The sequence below is a fragment of the Lacerta agilis genome, chromosome 1, assembly GCF_009819535.1.
Source record: "Lacerta agilis isolate rLacAgi1 chromosome 1, rLacAgi1.pri, whole genome shotgun sequence".
NCBI classification, from domain to species: domain Eukaryota; kingdom Metazoa; phylum Chordata; class Lepidosauria; order Squamata; family Lacertidae; genus Lacerta; species Lacerta agilis.
In genome coordinates, this window is record NC_046312.1 from 46,272,229 (window position 1) to 46,291,958 (window position 19,730).

At 40.8% G+C, this 19,730-nt stretch overlaps 1 protein-coding gene across 9 annotated transcripts in view; it reads right to left on the bottom strand.

Moving 5' to 3' along the window:
* RAD51B (RAD51 paralog B) overlaps positions 1–19,730 on the bottom strand; it is a 233,628-nt gene that overhangs the window by 116,707 nt on the left and 97,191 nt on the right. For 8 of the 9 annotated variants that reach the window (XM_033147141.1, XM_033147116.1, XM_033147123.1 and 5 more), the window contains exon 8: positions 5,662–5,758. In XM_033147141.1, the coding sequence (XP_033003032.1) occupies positions 5,662–5,758 (97 nt within the window). Of the gene's footprint in view, positions 1–5,294; positions 5,367–5,661; positions 5,759–19,730 lie in introns of those variants that run through there. The other variant, XM_033147178.1, reaches the window with a different exon arrangement.

Sequence of the window (19,730 nt, forward strand, 5' to 3'; positions counted from 1 at the left end):
GTTAGCATCAGGATTCATGGATTTAATTCCCAACTCTGCTTTTAAACAAGCATGGTATCAAGGGGATGTGGTATACGCTGTGTAATTTAGCTCTACTAATTAGATGATGCAGGACTCTTGGATAAGCTGCCCATCAAAATGCTGGTGGCACCTAACCCTATATATTTTATCTGAAACCAAGTCTTCTGATCTTGGTGCTTACTCATTGTATGCTTGGCTACAATGACAAGACTATTGGATATAGACAAATTTATGGAAGCTAAATGCAAACATAATTGAAGTAAAGGTGGTTGCCATGCCTTGTAACTGGAAGAGAGGTGAAGAGGTACCTACTATTGGTGAGTCTGAGTGCCCCCTAATCACCGAGGTTCACAGACTGGATCCATCACTACGTCTGAAACATGGTAAAGAATGCTTTTCAGCAACTTCAGAGTTAGAAGGCTTTTAACTGTTTCTTCCTGATTCAGGTCTTATGACTGCCATGTATGCCTTTTAAACACCAAATTAAAATGCTCTAATGGAGCGTTGGTACACAGCTGCAGCTAGGCCAGAAAGCTATGACTCATCATCGCCTGACGGTTTCTGGAAGGCTATCATCAGAGTGCTTGGGGGACTGCGTTTATCCATGCGATAAAACGTCTTTTATCTATTAAGCACAAACCAGTTTGAGCTTTGCAAGCCTCAAATCAAATTCTGGGGGTGGGGAGCTGATTCAAGTACAAACGGGACATAAGGATTGCCTTGCTGAATCAGAACAAGGACCTATTAAGTACAGCATATTCTTATTCCAACAGGACTTTTCTCTTCTTCTCATTCTTTTTTATTTAAACTTTTTACTTAAACATGTTCAGAACAGTACAAGAATGAAGCAGCACAAATCAGCAATCGTTCAATATAATACTACCCAAGAGGATGATGTGAACAAATCACAGGCAAGTAATCACAATGAAAGGAAGTAGGAAGTGTCCTGACCTGTGTACCAGCAATGGGTAGGGGTGGGGAATACACCAAGCATACATGCTTTCATACCATAACAATATACAGAATGAATATAACTACAAAGATTTCCAAATAAAATCATATTTCAGTGGAATGTGCCAACCATGTGCTTGCTTTGTCATATATGTCATGAAGAAGAGCCACCAGGTAGCCTGTCCTTCAACAGGTTCCTTGGCAGCTTATAAAAAGTTAGTATTAACAGCCTTCATAGCATGCACACTAATTAAATCAAATCTCAAGTTTCACTTCTGTTTTTCATAATGTTGTTTTAAGTAGCAGTTACAGGACCATGTTCAATACAGGGACAAACTTGTGGAAGGAACAATGGGTAATTCATTAATTGGCAGCGTTGAGGCTACAGCATGTTCTAAGAAGAGTTGCAACCTGCTTCCATCTTTTTCAGTCCAAAAAAGCTGAAACCATTGACAGATGCCTTGAATAATGTGGGAGCACCACCTTCTCCACTGAAGGCCAAGCTGTCTAGAGAGTGACTCCATGAACTCCAAAAACATTTGGACTTAATTCCTTCTTGTCACATATCTCTACATTCTTAATGGGGTGTTTCTAGGTATGCATATGTAAGACTTATTTGAAATGTGATCTTCCTCCTAGATATCCAGTGTATCTATAGACCTTCAATTACTGTTAATTGTTAATTACTGTTTTTCTCCATCAACTTCCATCTAACGCATCAGCATAAATCCCTACTAACATTAAAGCAGTTGATTTGTAGGGGGAAACAAATTATAGATACTGGGTGGCTGTACAGTTCTGCAGCAAAATGAAATCCAATACCCCATCCATTAGCAGAAACAGAGTGTTGTCAGTTTAGACTACTCAAAGTGATAACCAAAACCAGATATTTATTACCACTCCAATGCATTTAATCTCATGAAACTAATTCCAGTGGATTTGTGGCTACAAAGGCTGTCTAATCATTTATGATTTGTTTAAAACTTTCTAGCAAAATTGGATATTTGATAAATTATGAATCTTTTAGAGTATACCTCCAATGACGCACAGAGGCTATTGCTATCATCAAAAGAAGCTTGCAATTGATTTGAAGACTTTGTGCCTATAACAATGAAGAGAAAAACTCAGCATGTGTCAAAATGTGATTATTCCCTCAAGTATATATAAGTTTCTAACATGCTAGAACACGTTATGCTTGAGATGCTTGTTTAAAGAACTGATCACAAACAAGCAAATGCTCAGTTCTTTGTGCTCAGCACTTTCGTTAAACTTAGTACATGTTACCGTAGCTCAGGGATATAGAATTCAAGTGTGAACAATTTTTTTTTACTAACACATGAGGGTTGTGTCACTACTTTCACCAAAGAAAAGTCTTTTTCTTTCAGTTTTTTATTTCTGTTAGCCCCCTTTTCTCTAAGCACCCCACAACATAATTTATCTTCTCTCTGCATACCCTGCCTCCTTTTCTCACTGCTCCTTACAGTGTGTATGCTCTCCCTCGCTGCTTTTTGCAGTAACAGGGAAATGCACTAGAATGTATGGGATATCAACTTATTGATGCAGTGCTATGTAACCTCCCCATAAACAAATCAGAATGGATGCTCAATAGAGTTGAAGTCTTCTAACCTTGCTGCAAACTTTTTGCAAACAAATCAGGATGAATACTCAACCAGATCACTGGAACTGACATTTTTATACAACCCTCCCCCCACCCAACCGAAAGTGTGTGTTACCCATGTCTTTTTTATAGTTTGTTTATCCACAGGTCTCTCTACAGCTGCATTCATATTATTCCCCTCTTTTTCTCCTTCCTTCTTTCTTTTCCTTATTTCATTCTCTCTCTGTTTCTTTCCCTTCCCTCCACCCCCCCCATCTCCCCTCAACAGCACCAGCACACTCTACTAGCGAGTCATACAATGAGGCAGTGTGTCTTGGGTTCAGCTGACCATTTCAGTGATCTGCTGCCTGATTTTCACAGCAGGGACAGAAGAGAGCTTAAAGAGAATAAATGCCTAGTTTCCTCCCTATCCAGTAAGGCTAGAGTATGTTACTGGATGTAAAATAAGAAAGCAGTTCTGGTTGCACTTTACCGTATTGTGAACTGCACGGAGCATATATGGGAGAAAGGATAGCATAGAAACACTACTACCAATACTACTACTACTACTACTACTACTAATAATAATAATAATAATATGCTGCAATTAAGGGGTGGTTTTTTTTTGTTGGTTTCTTGGGTTGGCAATATGTTTTGGTGCACCACTGCCACAGCCTCTTATCTTACTTAGCTCAGCTCTAAGGCACAAAAACTCAGAAAGGACGTAAAAGCTACTAAAGTGGAAACAGCAGAAGCTGTTGACCTGAACACAAAAGTTCAAGAAGCAATTTGCCCCAAACTAACTCTGGTCTATTTAACAACCCAAATTCCTGTGCCAAAGTGAGCCTTGTTGAATTCAGTGAATCACTGAGGTTCACTTATCAAAGCGCTAAAAGAGATGTGTAGCTATAGTTGTTGTTGTTCAGTCGTTCAGTCGTGTCCGAGTCTTTGTGACCCCATGGACCAGAGCACGCCAGGCACACCTATCTTTCACTGCCTCCCGCAGTTTGGCGAAACTCATGCTAGTCGCTTCGAGAACACTGTCCAACCATCTCATCCTCTGTCGTCCCCTTCTCCTTGTGCCCTCCATCTTTCCCAACACCAGGGTCTTTTCCAGGGAGTCTTCTCTTCTCATAGTATCACCATGCAAAGCTCTTGAGACCAAAAGAGAATGATTTATAGGCCCCGGCAGTGCTTTTTTTCTGAGGGTTCTCAAGTGTACGCAGTACTAGCAAAATTTTCCCTAGAAGAAAAGCACTGGTTAAATGTGTGGCACTAACTGTAACAACTTCATGTGAGTACAGGCGCCTTTTTTCTAGAAGAAAAGCACTGGGCCCAGGAGAAAGGGAAACTGTAAAGCTAGCATCCCTTCAGCCTTCACAAGGGCACCTTTATTGCATAAATTACTACATCTCTATGTTGCAATGACATTCCAGGAGAAGGTAAATTGTCACTCCATTTGCGTATGACCAAAGTTATAATCCCACATGAAAGAAAAGAAAATTGAACACAGTCTAAAACTAGATCTAGCCAACATGAACATAACAAATCCGACTTTTATGGGTAAACATTTGAGGGTGGCAGCTGGTCAGAAGAAGTCTGGGCAAATTATTTTCCTAGTTTCTTTTGAAGATGTGTGAAACCCATTCTGGTTCCCATATACTGAATTAGACTTGTTGCACATTTTAGTCCTGCAACCGGTCTTTCTATTTAAATAGCACCAGAGCCTGTGGAATGAAAGAGTACCCTCATCACCCTCAGCCTATTGACATATTCTCCCAAATCAAGATTTTGACATTGTTTTAATGCCTATATTATCCCTATAACTTGACACATTACAGAACAGCAAGTATATTTGCCTCTGGGTGTACCTATGGCAGGGAGTCATGCCCAATCCCAGCTCCCTAGCACACATCTCTGCGTAATACCTGCATTTACAAACATGGATTTTTCATACACATGTGATACACTTTACACTGTATGCACACAATATAATATGCAAAGTGACCCTTGGTTTCAAACTATGTCCATATATGGAAGGTATACGCAGTTCCTAGCACAATGTTGGAGCCTGCTAGCAGGTACTCAATCGCAATGTAGAAAACAGCATACTAGTAGCAGAACTTTCTAATTGCTTTTAGGAAGTTTTTTTCTATTTAGGAGTAAGTAATTCATAAAATATATTCATACTTCCTGCCATCAGGTTTCTGTTGAATTCCTTGCCAGTATTACTAGAGCACAACTTTCAACAATTTCTCTGTGAAACTGTTTCCTAGTTGCAAGTTGCAAGGTGCATTGTTTGAATGAATAGATCACAGATAAGGCAAAGGGCTCAGAAAATTGCTTTTAATATTGTCACAGACTCTTGTAATTTCACTTTGCCCCAGTTCTACAATAAGCACGCTGTAAGGGTAAAAGCTATAAAAGACTTAAGATAGTAAATAATTTGATACTATAGTGATAGGTGCACATGGTTAGATGGAAGATAGTGCACCAATTGCATCATTTCCATATCCTTATCTGATGCAGGTTTTAAACAAAATTAGGCTGTGTTACATCACACACAAGTTTCTACAGCATAATGAAGTATTTAGGTCTGCACTGTGCTACACAATATGTGAAACAAAATCATGGCAGAAACATGAGTATTTATTCTTTAACCCGCAGAGCCAACTTGTTCTTCTTTTGAGTAGCTGATAATTACAGCCATTGCCTCGTGTTCCTGTATCACATTAGATCAGCAGAATGATCCAACTATTCCCTCAGCTACCTTGCCTCTAACAGTGATGGGAAGGTTCTGTAATTCACCAGGTTTGTAAGTACATAGCAGTGTTTTGAAGCATGCTACCATACAAAATGTGGGGTAAACAAACCCTTCTCAGGTTCCAGCAGGCAGATCAATACCATTTACTGGTTTTAAAGCATGAAACTCTAAAAGTTGTTTCAAAGGGGCATGGAATTCTAGCTGCATCTTACACAAGGTCAAATAACCATATTTGCATTGCCCCTTAAATATGAAAAAGAGACTTATGAGTAGTAGTGGAGATTTGTGTCAGGGTCAAGTTTCAACTGTAATAAAAAGGGTTGCTTACCTTCAGACAGAGAGAAGTCATCAGCTGGAGACAGCAGGTCTGCCTGTACAGCAAGGCCATCGCTCAGCCATGTGGTAATCTGATTCGTCAAGATAACCTGCAAACAGACATGGAGAAGGAGAAAGTATTAGAATTACAAGAAGAATATACAGTGGTAGCTCAGAGAAGAATTGGAATGTATATAGGCAGACAGGCAACCCTCAACACCCACCCTAATTTTCAACCACTTCAATTCCTTCCTAGAAATGTTGGATCAACTATAGTAGCATCATAATAGACTGCTGCAGAAAGCAAATCCTTTTCAGATTACTTATGGGCTTCACATTACACCTCATATCTCCCTGGCATGAGAAAGGGATGCCTTTGTTGAAAAGGAGTAGTGGTACAGAGGAAACAAGTATGTAGGAGCCAGGATGGGAAGTGATGAGTGTTTAGGGCCTGGTTGGTGCGGGTGTGCATAAAATTCAAAAAAGTGAGTAAGGCGGCAGTTTAAGAGCCATAAGGGTATATCCAATGAGGATCCTGGAATATCTGTTAAGCTCAGAATCATAGCTGTCAACTTTTCCCTTTTCTTGCAAGGAATCCTATTCAGAATAATGGAATTTCCCTTAAAAGGGGGGAAAGGTTGACAGCTATGCTCAGAATATAGGCTGATGCATGACTTCAAAAAAATCGGACAGATTGAGTGAATGTGACAAACTGAATTGGGCCACCTCATCATTTCAAGTACATGCTGCATAGAGCCAATGAGGTAAGATGACATTGCTAGTCCCAGTCAGTCTGGGCTAAAAACAAATGAAGAATAAAATACCATGGAAATAAAATATTACCAGAGCTATCCCATGTTTGTAGATCAATGTTAGAGGATCTACTTTGTATGCAAAAAATCAAAGGCCCCTGGTATCTCCAGGTAGGGCAGGTAGCCTCCTGTCAAAGCTTGGAGAGAACTGCTGGTCAGTGTAAACAGTATTGTTTTCTACGTGGCTGCAGCACCTCACCACCAGTTTCCTCTTGAGCAATCCTGGCTATAAAATGTATAGTGTAACTAATTCTAGCTCATGTCTGAGACTTTGCCTGGGCAAAAAAAAAAACAGACTCTATTCTGAACACAACTTCATAGCTGTATATCTGTATTTCTGCCAAGCTTACTTGTCCCTCCTATAGCTTCCCGTCTGACTGATCCTCTATCAGGTTGCCACTTTCTTAGCATGCCTGTACCAGCCTACATGCTTGATCCAACCCCTGCTTCTGTGGTGTACAGAGATGGAATAAAGAACAGTTCAGTATGTTATGTGTCTGCAATGTTGCAGGCTGATCATCCTTTTGGTCTGGAGGAGGCAAGATACCTTGCTTTATTTAAAGAGACCTAACAGCGACACACACACATATTACAAATTTGTAAGGCTGTCGTCATGCTGCAGTTTCCTTGACTACCAATAGGCGACCAGGGAAACTCCAGCGTAGTGACAGAATGGCAGGCAGGCAGACGAGAAGCAGCCAGTATAAGTGACAGGCAGCCCAGGTGAAATAGCAGACTGAAGCACCCCTCTCCTCCCATTAAACATCACTGGAGCGGCATTTGGAGGATAGGTGATACTTTACAGAATGGTTTGCCAACCTGCTCTCTGAAGCTCCTCAAACAGGTCACTTTGGGATGTGTATTTGCTTTATCAACAATGCTGAACTAAGAGCTACCCCAACAGCTACCACTGAATCTACTGAATGATTGCCCATTTTTGTTACCATGAGATGAACCACCTCTGCTAGATGAAGTGGCTAATTGGATAATGTACCACCAACAACAATTAAATTGAACATAATGCAATTCACGAGTTTGATGGGATAATACAGGCATGTTGTATGTAAACATCAGAGCCCCATAGGCTAACCAATGAAAGAAAAAAGGGCAAGAGTAGATTGGTATTGGAGGATGAACAGCAAGTTCAAAGCCCAACCAGAGCTTTGAAGCCCTAATTTTACCAAATCTTCCCTGCACAACAATATATTAAACATGGGTTAAGATGGTGATCTCCATTAAGTGTACTATATAGCCTTTTACACTCTCAGAACATCTTTTCTTTTGTTTAGAGCAGTGATGGCCAAACTTGGCCCTCCAGCTGTTTTGGGACTACAATTCCCATCATCCCTGATCACTGGTCCTGTTAGCTAGGGATGATGGCAGTTGTAGTCCCAAAACAGCTGGAGGGCCAAGTTTGGCCATCACTGGTTTAAACTCTAATGTAAACCCTTTGAGTCTAGAGTTGCCACAGATATCTGAAATCCAAACTGCATTTCACCACAAATTTTCAAGTTTACCTAAAAAAATCCACTATAGATTTCTCTGGGTTCCTGGATGTCTCCAAATAAGCTATGCTTCATGATGTATTTGTGCAATAGTGAAGCAATGCTTAGAAGCTGCTGCTGCTGCTTGACACAATTGAGGTAATTTGCACCACCCACACTAAGTTGGAGGTCATGGAAAGAAGAGGTTCATGCCCTACATTTACAGGCTTCACAAAAGCCCGTGTGTGTGCTTGTCCCAAACCCCAGCGTACTCCCAATAGTGCTCACAGTCCCGAGGGCAATGATAGAGATGAGTCAGATGCTCAAATACAGCTTCAGGTCCAATGCAATGAGAAAGGTTCTAAGTCAACCCAAAAGACCAGGTTCCTGTCTCTGAAAAAGATCCAGGGTTGGAATCCTAAAGTGGGTCACAAAATCAAAGTCCATTGGAGTTCCCAAAACAACCAAACCGTGGTCCATCAATGGTGAAAGTTCAGCAAACAAAGAGTTGCTACCTTGCTTCCCTTTTATTCCTGCCAATCTTGTTTGATGCACCTGAGCTTGTTCCAGCTGAGTAGCTTAATGAAGCATGTGATCCTCACCTGTCTTGAGCCTAATCAAGCTAAGTGGCCACAAACCTCCTCCCAGATTTAACAAATCCCATGATCTTCACCTGATCAACTAGTAAGCTGGCTGTGGTCTCTCACCTGCCTCAGTCTCTTAAAGTGCACGTCCCGCAGACTCCTTGTGGCTCACGAGGAGATCCTCCCCGGAGCCCAAAGAGAATGTCAGTGAAGGTGGGGGGAAGCCCCAAAGACACTGGAGGTAGAGCAGGGCTTTGTTTATGCTGCTCAGCTACCCTGCCTAACAGCAGACACTCTCCCACATCCTCCAGTCTCCTGCCAGCGCCAGAACTTGAATTCTGGTTGTGGGTATTTTGGGTGCGGATTGAAGAGAAAGTGGCAGAGATCGCATTTAAAAGGTGTTTAGAGGGTGCTCCGCTCTTTACACGATTTCATTTATGAGCTCAGGAACCTGGAACGTAACCCCCGTGTTAGAGGAGTCACCTATTCACCTATTCCATATTCACATTGGTTTAATGGGATTAGGACCACAGCAGAGTCAGCATTAAAGCAGTTTCCATTGACAGCAGTATGCCAGTTCCAGATTCAAAATCCTAATGCAGAGCCCAAGAAGACGGAAATGTTAAGCAAGATCCAACAGAAACAGATGTGAAGAAGAGGAATAGGACATATTTCAGATTAATGTACATGTCTGTGCACACTTACACATTATGGCATGGTATAAAGTTTTTATTGGCAGATATTTGCACTGACTACATTATTCACAAATGTCAAAAGAACCCATGAGTGATGTGGTCATCCCACATTCGCCCCACTATAAACGTTCCACTGTGCCATTGTGTGCTTTTTGTGTTCAGTGCCTTTCTGTGTTCGGTAGGTTTTTTGTATGTTTGTTTTTTGAAAGCACACTACAAAATCAAGAATTTAAAGTGCCTAACATAAGACACCAATATACAACTGCATTGGTTTAAACGCACACTTTGTATAAATCTGTAGTCATAAAATCATAGAATCATAAGAGTTGAAAGAGACCATAAGGGCCATCCAGTCTAACCCCCTGCCAATCAGGAAACACCATCAAAGCATTCCTGACAGATGGCTGTCAAGCCTCTGCTTAAAGACCTCCAAAGAAGGAGACTCCACCACACTCCCTGACAGCAAATGCCACTGTCGAACAGCTCTTATTGTCAGGAAGTTCTTCCTAATGTTTAGGTGGAATCTTCTTTCTTGTAGTTTGAATCCATTGCTTGGTGTCCGCTTCTCTGGAGCAGCAGAAAACAACCTTTCTCCCTCCTCTATATGACATCCTTTTATATATTTGAACACGGCTATCATATCACAACTTAACATTCTCTTCTCCAGGCTAAACATACCCAGCTCCCTAAGCCGTTCCTCATAAGGCATCGTTTCCAGGCCTTTGACCATTTTGGGTTGCCCTCCTCTGGACACATTCCAGCTTGTCAGTATCCTTCTTGAACTGTGGTGCCCAGAACTGGACACAGTATTCCAGTTGAGGTCTGACCAGAGCGGAATACAGTGGCACTATTACTTCCCTTGATCTAGATGCTATACTCCTATTGATGGCGTTTCAAGAAGAAATGTGTCCCAGAAACTGATTTATGACTGCTTCTACAGAAAGGAATAAGCAAGCTATTTTTGCAATGCATTTTCTCAAATACATCTTCTGCCCTCCCCAGGACCACACTGAAACTACTAAATATTATTCTGTCATCCTTGTAAAACTAGTTGAGCAAATAAGGCATTTTCTGTAAACTTGTGGTCTCAACCTCCTTGTTGGTTTATTGCAAAATTAAAGGGAACCTAGTACAGAACCATCAATCAGTAACCAGCAAAGGTACAGAGGCTTTGGAATGCATCGGAATTAAGGGGAAGGGGGAAACCTCACATGAAATGGCTATTATAGAACAGGGCAAAATTCCCCATTTCACATGCAGCAGCATTTAGGAAAACACTGATTAAAGGCTTCCCATTGAGATGGGAGAGTTAGCACAAAACACTTAAGATGACTCCAAAATGGCTTTCCCCTACATTAGTGCATGTTTCTGCTGTTTTTAGCGCACTTCAGCAACACAATAGAGATAATGAGCAGTCATTTTCATATGACCAGGACAGTTACTCAGCATGTTGCAGAGGAATTGTTTTTTATTTTTATTTTATTTTCTATTAATCTTCTCTAGGGCAGCAACTTAATTCCTATTTGGCAGAAGGGATTGTGCATCTCAAAACCCTTAGCTATGAGTTTCTCCAGCCCAGAAATGTCAGTGCACTTAGCAAGCAGCACTGCTGTGTTGTATGACCTGCTGATAATTGGCTGAAATAATAATGCCTGAAGTCTATCCTTTGGTGAAGAAGCTGTAAGGATGAAGAACACCATGAAACCATTTACCAACTCATCTTGAGAAGGACATAATAGCGATGCACTCAATATGTTGAGCTGGGGCAATGGCCAGTATCTGAGCGCAGGGAGAGCAGCTGTGTTCAGGCTTGCACCTGCTGCAAATGACAGGCAGGGGTTACTGACAACACATAACTTAAGACTAGACATTGGATTAGCAACTTCCTTTGGCTCTGGGCTCTCTACAGGTAAAATCTGCTCCATGTGCATTAATAACAGCTTGCCACACATGGTTGAACAGTTGCCCATTACCTCATCCAGGCTTACAGTAAATAACTGTGATATTAGCACCTTTCAAAAAAAATTGTGGTCTTTACACAATCACATGGATGGGTGTGTTTATAATGAGAAAAGCAAGGGTCAAGGTAATAGTTCAGCCCTACAATACCAGACTTTCAGACAAAAGAACATATCCAGTTGCTATAATCACAGAAATAACACTGTCAGCATTGGAGCTCCTTCTTGTCAGTGTCACCGGAGTTGGGAGTTTTCTATAGAAGGTGGGTGCTGGAGGAACTGTTCAGAGCCTCACAACAACCTCCAGTGTTCTCAGAAGTGTTGGCCAAAATGGAAAAAAGGAGTATTTTATTCACTTCCAAAACAATACAACTCAAAAGGCTTTGTCTCACTCAAATTAGCCCATTACTTCTCTAGCTGTCATTCATCTATATTTACACCCACTAATCCCCAAGTAGTTGACGGAACCATGTGATTGCTTTTCCAGCATATGGTAAACCACAAACCTTGAAATTCACCAGACAAGTCATAATGTCCACATTTCCATGGTATAATGGAACTATATTCTTGTGAGATACTACTAGATTTTCTCAGTTTGGACAGGATAATAGCACTGAAGCAATTATATTCCATAACACATAAACAAGTCACATAAATAATACTGCATCCTAATAACAAAACCTCATCCTGAGCAGACCACTTATTAGACCACTAAACTCTAGCACCTTTGATTGAAAACTCAGGGTTCACAAAATTTCGGACAAGTTGCACCCACATTGGCTAAATGTGGCAATTCCACAAGATGGTTTAATAAGTAGAAGTGCACTGGACCCACTTCCAAGTCCAGCAGCATGCATAGGCCAAGACTAGCCCCAGCCACAAAATCTGCATAGCCGAATTCAACACTTGAGTGCAAGAATTACAAACATATAGGTTTGGGGTTTTTTAATGCATACTTCCCAAACTTTTGTTTTACTGCTGAACTGCCACATTTAAGTATAAAAAGATGCCATACAGGTATTATTAATTAATTAATTAATTAATTAATTAATTAATTGTATATGTCTTGCAAGCATGGGAGTATGCTTGCTGGGATGATTCAGGTACAGTGGTACCTCTGGTTGCAGATGGGATCCGCTCCGGAGCTCCGGATGGATTCCGAGGTTTCCAGAACCAGAGGTGCCTGTCCTGCGCATGCGTGATCAGCAAAACCTGGAAAAATACTTCTGGGTTTGCCGCTTTCGCAACCCGAAGTTTACGTTACCCGTGGGTGATGTAAGCTGAGGTTCTACTGTATTATAATGGGAGACGTGCTGCAATGCCCACTTGCCTTTCAACTGTATCAGTGTTGAAAATGTAGGTTGTTAATAAAGTAGCTAAAATTGCCTGTGGCACATGGGCATGAAGTCACAACTACTTGAATCAGCCCACCTCAACAGGAGTGAGACCGGAAAACAATATCAACTTCATTCCTTCCAATTTTTAAAATAATCCAGAGTCACTTGAAACAAACTCAATATATTTTGGGGGTGGTGACAGCTATTGACCGCCAGTCTCTCTCTTTCCTTTAAAATGGCTACTAGTGTGTTAGGATAATGATCATGCCTACCCACATGAGATTACAAAAAAGAAACATCAATCCACTCACATCATCTAAATTGTGTGATTGGTTCCACAATTAATTGTTGCAAAGCTTTTGTGGACAACCTTCTGCTTGGGACCAGAGTTGTTGTTTTCCTCAAGGGGTTGAGCTTTCTACTTCTATGGCCCAAGAGATGAAGCAACTGTCTACCCAAGACTTCAGCCCAAATTTTCCCTACCTACCAACTCTTCTTTCTCTGCAGCTACTTTGTCACCAAATAAAAAGTGTGGGGAACTTCTGGGGCTCTGATAAGGAGCCTCCTGGTTTGTACACTGATGCCCTACAATGTGAGCTACTTGAGGACACTGAAGGTCCTCTAGATACAAACATGGGCCCATTCACCAAGCAGTCCATTGGTTCTCCCAGACCTACCTATAAATGCTTCCAGGTCTCTTCTAGCCTGTTCCCTGCCTGTCTTCTAACTTGCAAGCATCCTAATCCATTTGTCCACCCCTTCTGTCTGCTTCCTACCTGCATACTTATCTGAGCATATCCCTATGATGTTTGATTCAAACTCTTGTCTGCAACCGATTTTGTCCTTCATGCTGCTTACCTGGTCTCAACCCTGCTAAGTCTTGCACTCCCTGTATCCCTGGTTCCCTATGGCTCAGAACTGACAAAAGGCAGCTTCTGAAACAACTTCCCTAACAAGGGCAATTGAAGAAGGCACACCAGAAGACAAAGACAAGGAAGGGGCTGCAGGGAGGGGGGCATTAAACACCAGTGCAAACTGGCCTCTGCATTTAGTTCTGCATTAGAGAGGGAAAATACCACATTATGCAATTTGCTTTTAAGCGTTTTCTGGGAAGTGCAGAGACTGGATGCAAGTCTGTGCCAAAGGCTTAAAAATAATCACAAGAAATTAATAAGAGTTCTACAACAAGCAACACAAAACAACACACAAAAATGTGCTGCTCCCAAGCAGCTACATGTCTTCAAATTGAAACTACCACCACCCAGAAATAGCCTCAGGGTATTGCCTTTCCTCCTCTATAAGCAAGGAACGCAGCCAACACAAATGTAACCTTCAAAACCTATCCTCCTTCCCCCCGTGTTGTTCTACTCCACCAAAAAAAGGTCTACGTGCCTTGAGGGACTGCTTCATATCCAAACAGCCCATGCATTTGCAGCCTGTACAAACCTGTTTGCAGAGACATGCGCAAGACATACCCAAAGGCCAGGGCGGATCAGATTGCCTTGCCTCTTCCACATACTGCCAGACTCCCAGGGCTTAGGGGTTAGTTTCAACATGCTTTTCATATCCTCTAGAAACTTGTGAATAAAAGCACAGATTTCTGAATGGAGATTCTCCATCCAAAAATGTGAACTATCTAAAGTAGAATGGACAGTCTGTATAGCGCAATTCTGTACTGTACTTGATTGGTCAAGATACTCTTCATTTAGAAGATGCAGATGTTTTATTGGTAATTACACAGGGTGTTGTTTTTTCACTACAGACAGCTTGAGGTGGGAGGAAGCTATTTTGCACACAGTATCCTGGATAGGTGTGCTTATGTTAGAAAACCAAACAGTTCACAATGCTATTGAACTGCTGCATTCCATAGCTCTGTACTCCTACTGCTAGTCTAGTGTTGGTTGCTGGAAGACTTTAAACTGTGGACAATTTATGGCTCTCAAATGGTTAAGATGTGGGTCGTACTGTAAGGTTGTACAATAGTAACTGTGTCATATGAAACAATGTGTAGGTACATTTTATAGCAGGAATCCACCTCTAAATGTAGCACGCATGCACACAGCTACATAACACATACCCACGCATACAAGCTTTGCAGAAAAGCACTGTAAAACCATGAAACATCACATCTGATTAATTCTTACCAACTGTATGTTTTGAATAGTTGTTTGTCTGTTTGCTATGCATTTGGGAACCTCTTAAGATACTGTAACCAAGCTTTGTATGATGGTTCCTAAGATCAAGAAGCAAGCTTTCGCCTACGTTCCACTGCCACTGAACACCATTTTGATTCAAGACAGCCGACTACCATCTTGATTCTAAGCAAATTTTGCATAATGATTCATGACATCAAGATTTTCATCTATGACAGAATGGAAATGGACGCCATTTTCAAATTAAGATGGCAGATAGAATAATTAAAAACTGCATTAGTTTTAACCACTGATTTCAAAACTGCTGAAGACATTATTATTTAGACATGCCTAGTACCCATATGTTTTGCGGGACGCAGGTGGTGCTGTGGGTTAAATCACAGAGCCTAGGGCTTGCTGATCAGAAGGTCGGCGGTTCGAATACCGCAACGGGGTGAGCTCCCATTGCTTGGTCCCAGCTCCTGCCCACCTAGCAGTTCGAAAGCACGTCAAAGTGCAAGTAGATAAATAGGTACCACTCCGACGGGAAGGTAAACGGCGTTTCCATGCGTTGCTCTGGTTCGCCAGAAGCGGCTTTGTCATGCTGGCCACATGACCCGGAAGCTGTACGCCGGCTCCCTCGGCCAATAACGCGAGATGAGCGCCGCAACCCCAAAGTCGGACACGACTAGACCTAATGGTCAGGGGTCCCTTTACCTTTACCCATATGTTTAGAAAGTTTGCATGGCTACTGTTCAAAAATCCACAAGTCCCACTCTCCTTCCCTATGTCAAAGAAGAAGAGAGAGCTTACACCAAAATACCTGCCCAAGCAGGGGGAGAGAGAACAGAGACAGTGCCTGCCTAATATAGGCAGCTCCCCCTTTACGTGGGTGTTACAATCCAATGCACCACATGGGGTGGTGAAATTGTGAATAATTGAAAGAAATTGCAAGCGCCGCACTCCACCCTTTTAGTGACGTTTCCGTGACGTCTTCATGACGTTTCTGTGTCACTTCTGGGTTTGACCTGATGCGCGTATACATGGTTGTGCATCTGTTGGAAGCTTGTAAATGGGGGACTGCTGTATTCAAGAGGAGAGGATTCTAAAGGGTAGGTGCCACAATAACAAAGGACTAATTCCTAAAGGCAGAGTGCAGTGATCAATGGTATATAAAGAGGATGTGACATTTCAGCACAAATAGTATGTGCATAATTTTCATAAGGGAGCTGTTCCTGAAGGAAGAACTGGGAGGGGAGAGACTCCATCAGGCAAGGCCTTGCTCCACCCTCTAGTCTTTGCTTCTCAATTAGTATTGCATCATTTTATGTACTGTGGTTTGCCGTTGTTTTATTGATTAGTTTAGAAATTGTTTATTGTAAATGTTGAGTGGATTTCTGTTTAACTTTTATATGTTGATATTATTTTATATTAGCCTACTCTATAATTGTTGAAAGTTACTTTTTGATGTAGGTTGCTTATTTTAAAGTTTTGTTTTATTATCACATTTTTACATTGCATTAGATTGTTATAAGATGTACATTTTTTGTTTCTTCTGCTTGTAAACCACCTTGAGTATCGTAAGATAGAAAGGCAGTATACATATTATTATTATTATTATTATTATTATTATTATTATATATTTAAAAAGTCTAATAGAGTCCAGAATACATATTTAAAGAAAAGCTAACACCTAATACTTTATGTTTGATGAAACTTCATGGCCCAATTTTTAAGTTTGTAAAACATAGTGTAAATGTAAAAGATCTTTCACTGTAGTGAAAGCAGCCATTTGCAAGCTTTAACTTCACCTGCAATTACAGATACACTGTAATGCTCACTACAAGTTATATTTTTGTAGTGCTTTATATGGCCTTAAATAATAATTTATTGTGCACATGACATGTAGCTTGTAAATTACTTTGGGGAAATAAATTCTTTAAAAGCTGTATACAAACAGAGAGCAAAGCAAACACACAAAATTTGGATGGTTCTTAACAAAATAGAGAGGCCATGTATACTATTATATATAAAAATCAAACTTGTATGAAAGAGATTGTCATACTGGTTACGCTAGTTTGAGGTTTATGGTATTAGCTTGACTCATGTGGCCCTTTTCTAGATAAATTACTTCAGTTAGCTGTTCATGGTTTTCCAAAGCCAACAAGGCCTTGTCATATTTTAAAATAAATCCTAATTAACTTGTTCAGCAAGGAGGCTAGCTCATGTTGTTCCATTTCCAAACTTCACCGAAGCACAAGTTGGAAACACCCCACAAAGAAAGAGGACATAAGAGCCCTGCTGTATCAAACCAAAGGCCCATCTAGTTTAGCATCCTGTTCTTCCAGGGGCCAACCAGATGCCAATTGCAAATCTATACGCAGAACATAAGCACAATCGCTTCAGGATTCTCAGCACAGGGTATAAAGAGACAGACTGACTCTGATACTGGGGCTAATGGGTAGTCATAATGATTAATAGCCTGCATATTTTGTAATAGAGCTTCATTAACTCTAAAAGTTAGGAAAGTTAACAGGATGTCTCTGTTTTCCTAATCTTGATGCTGTTTTTGCTCCAATTTGAACAGCTGTTTCTATACATCATATAAAAATTATTTAGTTTCTCACATTATGTGGTGTACTGAGGTGGCCACATGAAAGATGCCTTGAAACATAAATGGGGCATAAAAGAACAACGGATCACATAGTTACTTGACAGATGTGTCTTTTCTGTTTGTGTCTGTGTGTGTGTGTGTGTGTTTTGTAAGGAAGGACTTGGAGAAGCAGTAAGTAGGCAACAAAGGTGGAGTGTCTTTACCAGCTTCAACTGGCTGCCCAGATGCGATGCTATCTGTACAGAGATAACCTACTTTCAAAAGCCTATGTTCTGGTAACTTTTATGTTAGGACTGTTGCAATGCATTATGTGGGCCTGCCTTTAAAGAGAGTCCAAAACTATAGCCAGTGCAGAATTCAGTGGTCAGATTACTGAGACCAGAAGATGTGAGCATATTGCACTGATTCTCACCCAACTGCACTGGCTGCCGATTAGTTTCTGGGCTCAATTAAAAGTGCACAGGACCCCAATACCTCAAGGACTGCTTCTCCCCACAAGAAACAGTCCAAAGACTGCAGTCTTAATCAAAGGCACTAGTTTTTCTGCTATACTGCAAAACACAACATATGCCTCTATCTATGCTGTTTTTCAAAGATCAGACAAACATGTATCAACTAGAAAACTGTTTGGCATTTTTAAAATTAATAAGGCAAAATCCCCTTAGCTATTGGCTTTTCCCCAGGATTATGACGGAGATCTTATAAACTATATTTTACTTGACATCTTGCCCATAAAGATTTCCACAATTTAATTTTTGAGTACTGTAAGTTTCTCCTGTCATAAGGGCATTGACAATTTCACTTACATGCAACAAGGAGGTTTGTTCCCATGTTACTGGCATCAGCTTTCATATGAAAACAGAGAGACTTGCTATTTCCATCTATGCAATAATTGCTTTTTCTTAGAATGCCTCCAAATCATCCTAGACTTATAAGAAAGTTGCTGCTTTTGCCTTTCTTTCTTTCTCCCTCCTTTACATTCTGAGTAGATAAAAGGAATTAATTAAAAGTTAGCAGTCTCTTCATGGTTTAAAACATTAATAAAATCAGATGTGAGTCATGTTTCTGCTCCTACTCTTCATTCCTACTGTCACAAACTGTGGCAACTAGGCAAGTCAAGCGATCTTTCATACATCCTAGAATCAAATCACACGTTCTCTGTCATTTCTAGACATTCATATGGCTTAGGAAAGTAATTCCCAAGCTACCGTTCAAAACAGGAGAGTAAACTGTAGTTGACCTCTGTAACAGACCAAACCAAACCCCCCAAGTGACAGCTTCTTCAAGTGTTCCAATGCTGATATGGATGGGAAATCTGATGACAGCTGAAATGTCAGCTGACTTTGTGGAAGGAAAGGTCTGTCAGCTGTTCCCCAAAGACATCCATGATGGGGTGTGTGTGTGTGTTCCATAAGATTTCAGGCAGTAACATGCTTTGGGTGGAGATAAGCAATCACATTTTGTGAAGAGTGAATTTCTGAAGAAATTATGAAGAAGAATGCAAATGCTCAGGAGAGCTTGGAAGAGAGTCCAAGTGTTTTAATGTGTACATTAACCTTAATTAGGAACCTTTTTTGCTCTTATGATGGCTTGTTTCACAACACTAATTGTGGAAAGTGTATATTAAAAACCTCTAAGTTTTAATTGAGCTCAGAGCGGTGCTTCCTAACTGAATATTCTTTAGTTCCAAAGTTTAGGCAGGTTCCTTGAACTATGTATTGTAGGCTAATGCAGGGCCTGTACAGTTCCATGGAGGTTTACAAACCAGGTTTTGGACACTCCTGCCTGGTTCAGACATAATAGTTATAGAACTTTATACATCAGGGGGTTGAACATCAGATGTTTTGGATTGGAACTCGTATTATCCCTGACCATTAGCCATGCAGGGGCTGATAGGAAGTTCCTAACAAGAGTTTTGAATGGATCCCCAATCCCATATTTGTGCATCTGGTTCTCCCTGCCTAAGTGCAGAACCTTACATTTGTCCCTATTGAAATTCATTTTGTAAGCTTGTGCCCAGTTCTCCAGTCTTTAAGGTCATTTTGAATTCTGAGTCTGCCTTCTGTGGCATTAGCTACCCCTCCCAGTTTGGTGTCATCTGCAAATTTGATGAGCACCTCCTCAGTTCCTTCATCCAAGTCATTTATAAAGACGGTGAACAACAACAGGCCCAGGATAGCATGAATGAGCATATAGATAAATGTCATCTAGCTGACAAAGTGTACTAAGACTTTTCAAAATCTTTTGACAAGGTAACTCACCAAAGTCTCGTGAGTAAATTTAGAAAACATGGAATAAGAGGAGACATTCTCTTGTAGATTAGAAATTGGTTAAATTGCAGGAAGCACTGAGTAGAAATAAAAATTCAGTTCACTGAATGAAGAGATATAAAAAATGGAGTCCCTGAGTAAGTATCAAGACCTGTGCTTTTTAATTTGTCCACAAACAATCTAGACTAAGGGGTGA